This window comes from Pygocentrus nattereri, chromosome 26 (assembly GCF_015220715.1).
Source record: "Pygocentrus nattereri isolate fPygNat1 chromosome 26, fPygNat1.pri, whole genome shotgun sequence".
In the NCBI taxonomy this organism is placed as follows: Eukaryota; Metazoa; Chordata; class Actinopteri; order Characiformes; family Serrasalmidae; genus Pygocentrus; species Pygocentrus nattereri.
The window spans coordinates 28,796,558-28,810,878 of record NC_051236.1 but is presented as its reverse complement, the minus strand read 5'-3'; the positions used below and the strand labels follow the sequence as shown (position 1 = coordinate 28,810,878).

At 41.1% G+C, this 14,321-nt stretch overlaps 1 protein-coding gene across 2 annotated transcripts in view; it reads right to left on the bottom strand.

Moving 5' to 3' along the window:
- zgc:153916 (serine/threonine-protein kinase N2) overlaps window positions 1-13,480 on the bottom strand; it is a 34,484-nt gene extending 21,004 nt beyond the window's left edge. Inside the window, exons 1-2 of one of the 2 annotated variants that reach the window (XM_017685623.2) lie at window positions 12,817-13,480; window positions 4,176-4,476 (exon numbers count right to left, since the gene is read on the bottom strand). In XM_017685623.2, the coding sequence (XP_017541112.1) occupies window positions 4,176-4,476; window positions 12,817-12,837 (322 nt within the window). In that variant the 5' untranslated portion in view covers window positions 12,838-13,480. Of the gene's footprint in view, window positions 1-4,175; window positions 4,477-6,459; window positions 6,575-12,816 lie in introns of those variants that run through there. The other variant, XM_017685622.2, reaches the window with a different exon arrangement.
- Window positions 13,481-14,321: the final 841 nt, after the last annotated feature.

The following is a 14,321-nucleotide window of genomic DNA, read 5'->3' as shown; positions in this document are numbered from 1 at the left end:
GGGTACTAGCTGTTTTTCCTTGAGTTTTCCTGACAACACCTTGACTCCTGCTGACGACAGGCTGGAAAATATGAGATTGAAGTTGGAGAATACAAAAAACCTACTGCAAAATGTTAAATGTACTGTGGCATGCCTACAATTCATTGCCCTTTCAAACACTTTATAAGCTGGGCGAGAGCATGGGACAAAAACAGACGACTAGCAAATTTTCTCACCGGATTCCAGCTCAAACAACCACGCACACAAAACTGAAGTTCAGAGCGATGAGATCATACTCTCATGCCAAGACACGTATACACCTGCAAAGGTAACAGCGACGTTCTATTTTTGTATGCCTTACAAACACAGAGCCTAAAATACAGAGGTTTTTAATGTAGATAAACAAGCTCGAAGTATTGAAGTAACTGGTTTCATCATAAGTGTTTTCCTGTTACTGGGTTGTGTACATGACTCACAGAATGCACACATAACAGTCCATTTTTGGTGTCCACATAAACAACTCACAGCATACTAGCCAGGTTACGGTACAGCCTCCACATAAAGGGGTTCGTTTAAACACAGTGTTACAATCGCACAACGTAAGCGATGAGAGCAGGACATAGTCAGATCATACAAACTCAAAACATATATAAACACATCAGAAACATCCTGCAGATGTCATAAATAAAAAACATCATATTTCAGATTAATTGTCAACCAGCATTGCTCAAGAAAGCAATCCATTTAAACATCAATTACCAATTATATTCATTATTGGTCTTATTGCTTGTGGACTGTTGCTTGCATTGTGGATGAGGGACATCACTGTAGTCGGGTTATCATCTTCATGAAAAGTAGTAGGTGTATTACATGGAACCGACTGCCTAATGCACTCACGTGTACAATTTATAAAAACGTTCTTCAACCTGAATGATAAACCTGCCTAATCAAATAGAAACGGCTGTTTACAAGAACTTAAATACAATGTGTATCGTTGGTAAACGGGTAATTGTTTACATCCCTAAAGCCATATAAATAAAACGGATTTAAATTTTATCAAGCTGATATCTGCTGGTCTCTTTTCACATAATTATTATGATGCATATATTTTGACGTAAATAGGTTGGAAAGCTATCTCCACTCACTGCATTTCCAGCTGAACTGTTTACAAATATCAGCTGCAAGACACAGATTACACTCTTAATTTGTAGCAGTGTCCTGCAAGTTGCTTGTAAGGAAACCGACTGTTGCTCAAATGTGTCCCACTTTTTATCTCTCTGGTCTAGTGGTGTAGATTAAAGAACAAACACAGCACTGAAGGGATCTACACACTTAAGGAAGAAATATGTACGAATTGCACTACTAACCAAACAAGCTCCGAAGCCAATGAGAGAAGGGAACTATTACTGTTGTGCAATGCAGTTCTGTGTGCCAACCCATTTAGACATTCCTGTTTGAGTCTTGCAGAGAATCAGAAACCACAGATTCTCATAACCTGACAACTCAAAGGTGTTGGCCTTGTGTTTTAGGAGTAGTTCATGATGTGTAGTGCACAAGCCAAACAGCAACTTTACCAGGTACTGACTGGCTCCTTCATTCACATGCTGTGCTTTATCTTCGTTGACATATTTATGACCAACAGACACACACACACACCTTAATCTTCACATGAAATTCACAGATTAGTGCAAAAGTTCATTCTACAGTTTCATGACAGCTTGTCAGTTCGCAGAACAACGCTTCTCCAGTTCTCTGCAGAATAGAATAATATCTGTTTCTCAAGCTCACATCCATCCAAAAGCTGTGTTTTTGCTGCACAGTGCATAAAAAAAGAGAATGAGTCTGATCCTATTCCATCTGGGATTTTTAGCGCTTCATAGCGGAAACTCCTTATGAGCATTACACACTATTTGCCTCAACGCCAAGTGAGTCACGTGTCAGACAAAAAGGCAACATGTTCTGCTCCACGTCTTCGCAACCCGTTACGAAGTGGGCAGTATATGCTTGGTTTTACTAGAACTAAGAGTCTTATTACCGAAAAACAATCGTACTAATTCTTTCAAAGTCCTAGTTACAAAACAAGCTTTCTTCATTATTTGTTATCTGTCTGTCCAAGTCATGTTTATTAAAAAAAAAAAATCCAATAACAAATAAATAAATAAATAAATAAATAAATAAACAAACTATGACCCTTTCCTATACAAAAAAAAGCTGGTTTTAAACAACACAGCAGCTGCACAAATTGTCTTACAGATACTGAGTGGTATGTATTTGTATTATTTAGATATTTTCAGTATAACATCTTTGAGCATCATTTAGTCTATGCTTATATCTATCTAGAACATGACTGGAACACATGACACATCTGACCAACAGAGACTTATCTTTACCGTCACAGGAAATATATAAACCAAATATAGAATGTCTACAAAGCGTAATTGTGTGGAACAGAGCGGTCTGGCTGAAAAAAGTACATGTAGTGCAGCATTATCTTCATGAAACCATCTCAAAAACCTAAACACTGTAAATTTCCTTCCTGTAATCTCCACAGCATGTGAAAGAAAACGAAACCAACAACAAACTACGGCATGTCTGAAATCGCTCTGATGAGCGGAGAGTGCTTATAGGCTCAAGATTTCACAGGTACAAGGGATTAAGAGTTTGTTTCCAGATTTAGCCAAAAGAGAGCCATGTCTTCTCACGTTACAGGTTACTACGCTAGTATGTGGGCAAGAGCCATAGTTAAACATGAATAAACAGAAGGAAACAAACAAAACACTGAGCCACATGTGAAGATGTCAGCTTGCACACCGCCATCATTACCCAGCTAGCTCTGCTGGTAAACGTTGTGATACTGCTACACCTTCGAAATGAAGAGAACATTCATGATTGCTATCTGGGCAACTGATGACTGTAAACAGTAACAGTAAAACTATAAATAAATAAGTAGCACTTTAATTTCTCACTGACACTGCAGTCTTAATCCCTGTGTCATTAACGACACTTGTGCAAGGCTGTGTGTACTGAAGGAGCTTCCCGTTTAATGTCACACACAAATATCTTATTTTCCCACTGTAATTGTATAAATGTCCTCTATTTGATCTTGATAATGATTCGATTCAACTACAAAAAAAACGCAGTATCACTAGTCAATATTCTTATAATCGATTATAAGCAATTATAACATTCCAAAACTGATGCAATTGTATATCTGATCATTTATATTGATGGGATTCGTAAAGGGTTTTCGTGACTGACACCAGTAGGAGTCTGGGCTAGAGTGACACTTCCAGCCTTAATTTCTCCATCTCTCTAATCCCACTCTCAATCCTGGCCCCTCAAACACAGTCTGAAAGCCGGCTGTGCTCTGCCGTCTCCCTGACAGCAATAACAGTAGTAAATAACAGCAGTAAACTTCAGATCGCCAAAAAAAAAAAAAAAAGCATTAAATAAAGCAGCATGTGGTGATGGACCGGTCCAATATACAGGATCAGTACTAAACCTTTCACAATTTGGGCTGCATGATATGAACCTAAAATACGTAGTTTGAAAAAGCAGTTAATTATCATGATGACCACGTTAGAAATGTTCAAGCGTTTCTGGACATTCCCACCATTGTAATGAACCTCTCCTCTAGATACAGTCACACACACAGTCACTCCCTTTATCTGCCTAAGTGAGGTTACGTCATGTTGGATCATCATTATAATGAAACTAACTGTGGGAATATAATGGAGAGTTCTGTGCGGTGCTGAAAGTTCTCCAATGAACAGCTATGGCCAGCAGAAATCATTTGTGAGGTGGAATAATTTCAATTATTTTAATTCAGTTTTCTTTCAAGTAACTGAAGATCATACTTCTTCTCAGAGACACTTGTTTGAGGAGGCTTAATATTTAGAATTGAAGCTAATCATAATTTTGAGAATTTGCTTCTGCAATAATTTAACCGAGACAAAATTATATGACAGTGAATTCAAGACACTTCCTCCAAAGTCCTTTAGGGATCAGTACTAAACGGACATCCTTCTTTCCTTCAAAGCGCAACATTTGGAATAAATGATGGAACTGAATGAGATGCAACAGTGGCCCACAATACTAAGTACCTGATAGTGAATCCCAAACATCCAGTTACACACTAAGTGGTTTAAAACCAAAGCAGGGTTACTAAATTGGCTAAAGAAGAGAGTGAGTTGTACCTAGAAGCTCTTCTGGATCCTTCACTACAATGTGGGCATTCAGTTCCTGCAGCTCCTGGTGCAGCTCCTCCACCTTCTTGCTGGACTTTTTTAGCATGTTGTCCACGTAGGCCAGGCTCTTCTTGTCTGTGGTGACTTTCCGCAGGTTCTCTGCTCCTTCCTTAATCTTCAGCTCTTTACGGATCTCGCGTTTAATCTGATCCTTGATCTCATCTAGCTTCTGCTGGACCATGGTGTCTGACAAGTCCAAATTGTGGCCCAGGCCCAGACGATCTGACACCATATGGGCTCGAGCATCACCCTGAAGGATGAGAAAGATAGAGAAGATTACAGAATGTTTAAAATGTAGTGTAACTGCCACTGGGCAATATGTTGTCTATACCAGTATAATCGCAGTCTATACCAGTTGGCATCACACAACTATTTTTTTTAGTATGAACAGTATTGAAATGGAAAATATTGTGATACTGAACTTTAACAATACCGTTCAGAACTAAACAGGACCTTAAAATACCACACCGTTCAAAAATCAATGAGCTGTTGCAGCTGTCTCAATCTTTAATACCCTCTTATATGGGCACATTTCACTCTCCGATTGTGTTTATTACGTAATGGCATCAAGTACAAGCTAAGCCCTTCATGGCGTTCACTCGGAAAGCACAAAAGCCTCAGAGTTGCACCGTAGACAGGTAACGGACCCAACAAAACCTCAACAAACGCCAACCAGATGAACAAGACAGTGAAATGTTGACAAACCATGCCACAGCAACACAAAGACAGAGATGCTATAAATACAAAAATCGCATCCCAACATGAGATTAAATATAAAACGTGACACTAATATTTACAAAGAGCCAAACACAACAAATCCGCCCCATCATAAAATAATAATTGCTCTCTAAGACAACAATTTTGTCAGTATTTTTAAGGGATGCCAAGATACATTAAAAAACCAGCTCTCTAACCGCTCCAGCATCAGTGTGCCTAAAGTGAAGCCAAGCACAGAGACTTTACAGCATGGCCAGAATATCATATTGTGATTACACCGCTTATTACAGCTTGATTACTTGACATGACTTAAAGGAACAGTCCAGCGTTTTTTAGCCTAATCTCAGCATTTGTCCATTGGCTTCCATCACGAGTTGACAGCTTCTAGTCAAGATATTGAATTTCTCGTGAGGGGCAACTGATCGTACGCTACAGATGTGGCAGATGGAGATGAAGTTGTAAAATACTGCAGTATTCAGTTCCAGGTTCTAAAGCTGAAAACCAAAAAATCTTTCACAATCGTTAAATTAGGTGAGAGCAGATTTGCTAGACCACCTACAGACTTTATCAGGAAGGCAGATACAGCGCATTTGCTAAAAACTCATTCATTCAGAGCTTTTGCCAGGTAGCAGTCTAATCACTAGGAAAGGTGTTTTTTGATGCTGTGATAAGAAGTGTAATCACTTGTGATATACTACAGATGTCAAGATTAGGACTGAACATTTTTGGGAATGTATAGCGGTCTGTGTTTCGATCACTATGATTATTTTCTACAAATTAATCTCCACCCTTAAACCTTAGGATCACGCTGTTAATAATGTGTAATTAAAACGGCAGCTGTTACAGTTTGACCTGGTCAAGACTGAAAATATAAACACATACTATTTGAAAAACCCTGTAAAACCCCATCTTGACAGAAGCAAAGGCTTGCTAGACTACACTGCTTACTCTTTCACGCTCTTGTCAGACAAAGATCACACAAACATATGGTTCCCTTGAACTGAAAGTACCCCACAAGCCTAACCCTAAGAGGAGACCCTTTTAAAGCCTCTCTGATTTATATCCAAACTGCAGACACTGGGTCTTCCTTTCACTGGCTATGCTATCAGCAGGGTGGGGTGAGCGCACACAGGCCGCCAACTGAGGACTGTAACTGCTACAAATCAGCCGGGCAGAGCCACACAAAGCCCAAAACCCCAAGCGAAGCCATATGATTTAAACTGGAAGCACCTTAAAATAGTGTCATGTAAAGATTGTGGTAAGAGAGGAATTCTGCATGCTGCCATTTTTTTAACAATCCATAAGATTAGCAGTAAAAAGTTGGCGTTCGTGCTGCTCTTCCAAGGACAGTCAATATGAAAACCCAAGAACAGCCTGGCCTATAAGTGAGAAATGCACTTACAAATAAAGTAGGGAGCACATAATGACCATAATAACTATAATACGTGCAGCACACATCAAGAAAAGTGAGAGTACTCAGCTGCAAAAAACCCAGAAATGACAGAGTATTTCTTACCAAGACCTCCACCACTGCTTCAGGACACAAGGATCCCAGCATTTTCAAAGGATCTTCTCCGTTCCACAAAAACAGCTTATCAGCCGGTCTTAAAGAACCAGAGACAGAGCAAAACATGCAGACATCCCCACACAAACAGTAGGAGTCTAGCTCTAATCTGTGTGCTGCTCTAACAGAGGCTCGCCCATGGAAATCAGAATAGAATCTAAGCTAGCCTTGGCAGAAACAGGTCCTGTTAAGCCTGGCGTGGGATAATCTTGTGGTTAAGTGCAGGTGACGGCCACTCTGGTTGGGAGATCCTAAAATAACAAAGGCGCAGCAAGGCCTCAGACAGACTGCAATCCACACCATCAAGTCACCTCTGTTAATCCAAACACTCAGTGCAACACATAACAACCAATGAACAGCAGCAACAGAAACACAAGGAAGACAAGAACAGCAGTTATACTGCATGCTGTGCTTCCGTTTCCACTAATACCTTAGAGATGAGGTCATATAACTGTACTGAATCTGCTTCCTCTTGGTAGGTGAAAGAAATTCATTCTGCCATGATGCATCGTGTTGAAGCTGGCAAGTCAACTACATTCATTCTGGAATGGTAGAATCATTCACAGCAATATTCACATTTTTAAACCAAAAAAAAAATAAAAATTAATCCTGGCCTTACAAACTTAAACTTTATTTGTTGTATTCCACAGCTATGTTAACAGTTTTAATAACCACGTGTGTGTGTGTGTGTGTGTGTGTGTGTGTGTGTGTGTGTGTGTGTGTGTGTGTGTGTGTGTGATAACATATGGTGTTGATCTGCAAGTCCATATTTTCTGTTTTAACTGATTCGGAGTCAGATACCTTACTTAGAAACCTATTTAGAATTAAGTAGTTGTTGGTGTAAATCCAAGGTGTCAAATTTAATCATTAAAATCCTGCTGATTTTAAACAAAGTGCATTTGCTAGCTATGCTACATTAGACACACTAGAGAACAGCAGGCAGAAAAAAACGCTTCTGTACAGCTGAAAGTAAAGTACAAGTCATCACTTTGCTCCACACTTCTCCCTTTCAACAACAGTCTCTAACACAGCGACAGCAGGAATCATATCTGAGGCTGCTGCATCCGACGAGCTTACATTTGGAATTTTATGTCTTGTTGAGAGTACCCTGTTTGGCTGGTTGAGCTGTAGTTAAATGTCCACTAAAGCCACACATACAATGTGTGATTTCAGAAACCTTGCTCTTTGGTGACTCACACTGAACGTTTCAATAGGGCATTGTGTACAAACAAATCCTAAAATTTATACCTGAAACGCAGCCTCTACAAACAGCTCTGTATACAGACAGTTTCAAAAAGTACTGAGTACTGCACAAACCTGCTAAGACACTGAGCAGAGCTGCTTACACTGAAGCTAAAGCCTGGGGGTGATTTACATGGTAGAACAATAAGAGTCAAGTCGGCATAGACAGACTTTGGTAGCCAAGTCTCCTCCGTTCTCTTCCATTTAGCTGACCTGCATGTCTCCACCCACCCTAGGGAAGCGGTTGTGATGGACAGTGAAAGAAAGTGCTGTGCATTCTTTATTCCACTGCAGTTATTGTGTTTATTTAAATTCATAAATAAATAAAATGTAATAAATAAAAAAAAACAAGTTTTGTTTTTGGGTTTTTTGACAACCTGTGCTGGTGCTTCTGTAGTATACAGATTACCACATTCAGCAATTAGGTGTAAAAAAAACACTAACTGCTGTAATATGTTATCTTTCTGTATACAAGACAGAGAAAGTAGGTGAGGCAGTGCGTAAAGTAACATGTTGTGAAACTCGAGGATGAGTCACAAACAGGTGGACTGACAGGTGCTTTGATTACCAAAAAAAAAAAAAGTCCAAAGTGGATGGAAAAAGTTCCTCGTCCGATCAGGAACGGCCTGGAAGTCCTTGCTTGGGCCTCCCTCCTGCTGTTTCTCAATGCTCCACCCAGCAACAAGGAACTGGCTCAGAAACAAATCCACTCACAGGGGCACACAGCCGCCACATTGCATAACAAACTAATTCCCACACAGCGGATAACAGGTGGCCACGTGCCCTATAAAACGTACAGGTTAAAAGACCTTTACACCACTGCTACGCTTGCTAGTGACACAGAGAAACTGACTGCTACCAGCAAGAGCAGAGGAAGGTTCAAAGACAGACTGATTTAAAAAAAAAAAAAAACAGATCAGCTGACAATTTACACAAAGAATGCACAAATATTTTAGACTACAGTACAGACAAGCCTCTTGTTGTCAGCCACCTTGCAGTGAAGGCCCATGAATGAAGCAGCGTGGATTAGGACACGCTGTCTAAGGACAAACCCAACAACAGCCAGGACACACACATGGGTGAATGAGCTTGGAGGTGAAGATTTCTTGTCTTATCACAGAACTCATCCTATTACTTTTACTATGAACTCCCTGACCCCAGACAGTGAAGTACAGAACTTTTCTTACTCACTAACAGCTTCTCACTCATGAACTCTTGATAGTTTTTCAAACTAAATTACACACGATACATTTCACATCAATTTACCAATCGTTCCTTCAAAAAAAGCTATTAACCTGTAAAATGAGCTCTTTTTATTGAAGTACTTAGTAGGACATCTTGCTCAAACTATTCAAAAGCTCTACTACCCACTGGAAAAAACACACACAAGCTTGGACCCCAATGTAAATTCTAGACGGAAAAATATCTTCTGCAGAATTATCACGTTAAAAAATATTACAGTGATCCAAATGCAGTGAGCGTCACAGAGCCTTACCCTATAGTTTCCATTTTCCTTAATGGTCATAAAATTACCATACATTGCAGTTATCAGTTGAGTTAGCTTCAAATATTACTTAATAATTTATTGTTATATCTATATTCTCTATATTCTGCATGGACCGCATGTAACACTTCCAGCGGTAACATCCAGTGGTTCTCCATGTTATTTCAGTTGGAAGCAAACAACCAGTCCATTTTACTCTCTAAAGGAAAGTACATCTCTCATACTTTGCTTCATTTGCATGTTTCCCAGGTGAAGCAATAAAAAAAATAAATAATAAAATCAAGTGGCGGGTGAAAGAGAACGAAAGAACAATAATTTGCACTTGTTTACAAGTGCAGGTACAAGGATATTCGACAAAATACAAGGATATTCGATAATATCAATTATCAGCTTAAGCCAGCAACACATAACAACATGACATCACACAATGTAAGTGTGTAGCATTTCAGGGTCATTCATTACAGACAGAAAGGCTCTGCGAGTTCGTGTTCACTGAGAGAAACTGCCGCTCCTTAATGTGGTACACATTTTTTACTGCAATACAAAAACTAACACACTGGGTCACAGTTCACGTTACTACACTGTGTGGCTACTGACTTTTTCTTTGAACTGTTTCTTTAATTCAGTCAATATTATATAGGATATGCTGCATAGCTTTACATCATACTAAAAAGGAAGAGCTTTGTTTACCATACAGAAGTCTACCCATAAAAAGTCACAAAGTGTTGGGTAATATGACAATAGACCATAACTACTGCCATAAATGCCGAAACAATGTTCTCTTCAGATTATGGTGGGTATTATTAGTTCTTCTAAAGATAACAATTGCATGGATCATAAAAGAGACAGATTCAGATCAATTACTCAGAGCTTACTAAGAGGACAACAACCAAGGTGAGCCAATTTCATTTCATTTTCTAATTACGTTTTTTCCCTGAACTTTCCTCAACAGCTTATTTTTGCAAATGCTGAGTTAAATCACTGTAATCGTAGTTTTTCAACTGTAGCAATTCAGCTAGGGCATTTTTTTCTTTTCAAACCAGGAAAACAAAATATTGCAAATGGGCCTTCAGGCATCACAAGATGTTTTAGGGATACACCAGCATGGAAATTATGGTCTAACGCCAATACTGTTGATGTTCGCATCTGCTGACACTAATACCAACACAAACATTGTAGAAATGTAAAAATACTACCAAATACTACTGGATTAGTACTACAGAGAAATGTAACGCTTGCGGCGGCTGACGTTTTAGAACAGTAGTCCAGCTTTGCCTAAATACTGGGCTCTTCTGCAGTGCAATAAATACGTTATCAAATATCAGTTTGAAATACCACACACACACACACACACACACACACACACACACACACACACTTTTTTTGCCAAATATCTGCCAATGCAAACATGATGCTGATATCATCCCTCACATTTTGCCATATCACCCACACTTAGTGGAATGAAGCCTAAGATTTACATAAGTTTTTATGACCTCACTAAAAGCACTTGACTTATACTACAGAGCAACGGCCCGGACTCAACGGCCTGGAGACTGGAGCTCTATAATAGCCCCACACACACACACACACACACCCACCCACACATGCCCATACACTAATCTCATCTTTAAGAAACGTGTAACTAACAATTCATTTCCTTGCCTCTGCATCAATCCCTTTCCCACTCCATGCCCATGATCCATGAGTGCTATGCTAACTTCCCACCCTGAGGCTGAGGTCACTCTGAGCTAATGAGCCTTTCTCCTTTCGTAACTCAGGTGATCTGGGTCCAGATAAGGGCACTAAAGAGTATACCTGTCCCACACAGCATTCAGAGCCAAGGTGCCTGTATGACCCTGAACACTCAGCACCAGCGTATCAGTTAACCCGCCGAGTTTCAGTTGTGCCACACTACAATTAGGCAGGGGAGGAGCCTGTGCCCGAGCCCAAACATGGCCATTACTGCCGCCCAAACCAACAAAATGACAGGAGCTTTTGAAATCATCACACTGAAGTGCTCGTAAGTTGTTAATGACCAGTTTAAGTTCCACATTTAGACATGGTTAACAATTTGCCAAGCTTTTAAACTAAGCCAAGCAGGGCCAGTGGTGCCGACATTGAAAAATACACAAAAATCACCCAAGCCACCTAATAAACTGCCTTATTGGAAAAACAGTTCAAACTTAAAAAGTTATAAAAATTATAAAAGAATCATTACAGCTTAAAAAAGTCGTCACCCCACAGCAGAACGAAGACACGGAGCAGGCTAACGAAAAGAGAAACATTACAGGTCGGTTTTGAGAAGTGAGCATATCTTACAACAGACTGAGGGCCACATTATGCACCTCCTGAAGACAAACTTCCTGAATGACTCTTACCTGCAAGGCCTGGCCAACCACACACACATATGACAAATGCCACTTTGTCCAGGAGCGCTGCATGTTCTCTAAAGCAACCACACACAGGGTGAACATCCTTTGAACGCTAACCAGTGGTAGTGAAGGACCACTGCACAGTTTAAGTCAAACAAATGACTCAGTTTTCCATGGAGCCGATTCCCCCTCACATATTCGAACACTGTCCAGCAGCAAGTTGGTTTACAAGGGAGTTGCCAGTCTGGTATGGTACAGGATATGCTGCTAATAATAGATTTTGACTCGAGTTTTCCCCCCTGCCCCTAGCCCTCAGGAGGCTGAACGTTTACAACACACAGCGCCAATACATAGCCCAAGATCCCTCCACTTTCAGGCCCGCTCTCCATTAAGCCTGCGTTCAATCCTCCAAAACAGCATGAGAGCCCAAGTCTGCAGCTCAGCCATGCGATTTGGCAGGCACTACAGGGGGCACGCTACAAAATGTGATGGGGCTGAAATCAGTGCCAAATGGTGTTATTAATTAATGTATTGGTGAAAGTTGAAGCTTTGCGGGTTCATATGAACAAGCAGAAAGACGGTCCATGTGCTGCAGCAGGCCGAGCTGGTTTATTTGTTTCTAACATTACCTCAGACCTAAAGAATCAGCCAGTAAGCCTATGGGTGTGACAGCACTGACACACCGACTCGGTCCAAAAAACCCTTTCCAGAGACACTGCAGCGGGAACACTCACCAAAAGGCTAAACACTGACACAAAAATGACAAAGAAAGCGACCCGAGTGAAAATACGTCTAACTCTGTATGAGCGTGTCAGCTGGAAGCCTGTCGGTGCTGCTCAACGCCAAGTTTCTCATTCTTTAACACAACTGGAGCTGCTGCGTCCATAACAACACACCATTTTCACTGTTATATAGAACCACCGACCGGGCAGAGGAACAGTCTCCATTTGAGGCAGCGGACGCTGCAGTTAGTGAAGCAACAGTTGTGCTGGTGAATGATTTCTAGGCCTGGGCTCCTCCGGGCCAGTTAACCCTTTAAGAGCGAGCTGGAAAACTCGCCATTTGGTATCCAAAAAGCGGCTTCCAGGACGCGTGAAATGGCTCCGTGAAAACGGAACACGTTTAAACGTACATGCGTGTTGTTAGACAAAGCCAGAGGTGGACGAATTAACGATAGTTTCGTGTTTTTACCTGCACGGAATCGGCCGCCATCTTGCCCCCTCAACTTTTGAATCAAACTCGGGAGCCAAACTCCAACACTTCTCCTCAGGATTAGTCCCTCTGTCCCCCCAACAGGTCAGCAAAACATCGGGCAGCCAGCAGGAGCCCACCTCCACAACGTCCCCCCGATTCCCTTCACTGTGTCCTGCAGCAAATCAGCCAAGCATCGGGGAAGCGAGCGGGAGGCGAAGAGGAGTCGAGCTCCAGCGCTTCTCCCTCGTCTCCTCCTCGCTCTCCCAGATTCAGTTCAGCGAGCCGCCAGCAGAGCAGACGACGGCCGAGCGACGGCCGAGCTGCAGCGGAGCGCGTCTCCTCGCGGTTTCTCCTGCTTTCTATATTCTCCGGCTTTAAAAAGTCATTAAAAAACCGGCTCCAAGACTTTCCCGTCGCTCCGCCTGAACTCCCCGATCTCCATGGCGGCGCCTCGGTTGAACTTTCTTAGTAAATTCTTCCACTCCGACGGAAAAAAAATCACAAAAAAGCAAAAGACACTAAAAAGTCAGGGCCACGGTTCAAACGGCTGCGGTCTGGAGACGGAGCCGTTACTTTACTCCAGATATTTTAAAACGGCTCTCCTGCGCTCGCGCTGCTGCTCCGCTCCGGCTCACTCCGTCACGTGACGTGTGTGTGCTGGGGGTGCAGTTGTTCACGGAGCAGGACGAAAATAGTGACCCCCTCTCTCACTGCTGTTAGAGTGACCTTCAACAGCCCTGCCCTGCCCCGTCCCGTCCCATCACCACCACACACACAGCCCTGCTACGCACGCAGTTATCACTATACTCATCACCCACTTCTGACACCATTATCATTATTATCACCATTATTATTATTATCATTATTATTATTATTGTTATTACTGTTGTTGTTGTTTAGTGTTCGCGTTCATAGTAGTAGTTTTGATGTTGTTATTGTTATGATGATGATTATTATTATTATTGCTGTTATCATTACAGTTGCGGTGATGATTATTTCCTAAAAATCATTTATTTGTTCATTTACATCTCGATGATTTTAAAGACAGCGCTGACTCTTAAAATGTCTTTTAAAGTTTGATTACATCACTGTGCACCAGTGGGCGGGGAAAACCAACAAAGTTATGTTTCACCTCCTTCTAACACCTCCATCTCACAGCAACCAAGAATACTCAGCTAGCTCTGCTTCACTCTCACTTATGGAAGGAAAATACATTGATTTCAAATTCAAGCTGATTTTACACTTAACTGGTCCAGTGTTTATGAACTTTCTTGTTATCTTTGCCAATTCCTGTTATGCTTTGTTTCACATTTTATTTCATGATTATTAGTATTTTTGTTACTACCTTTATCCAGTGTTTCACCTTTTCATTTGTAATTTATTTTTTATTTTTTCTGTTGTGTGTGTGTGTGTGTGTGTGTGTGTGTATTCACAGTATTTTTTTTTTTTTTGGGGGGGGGGGGGTCACTATTATATGTGAATCACATTGTTATTCTAGTTAT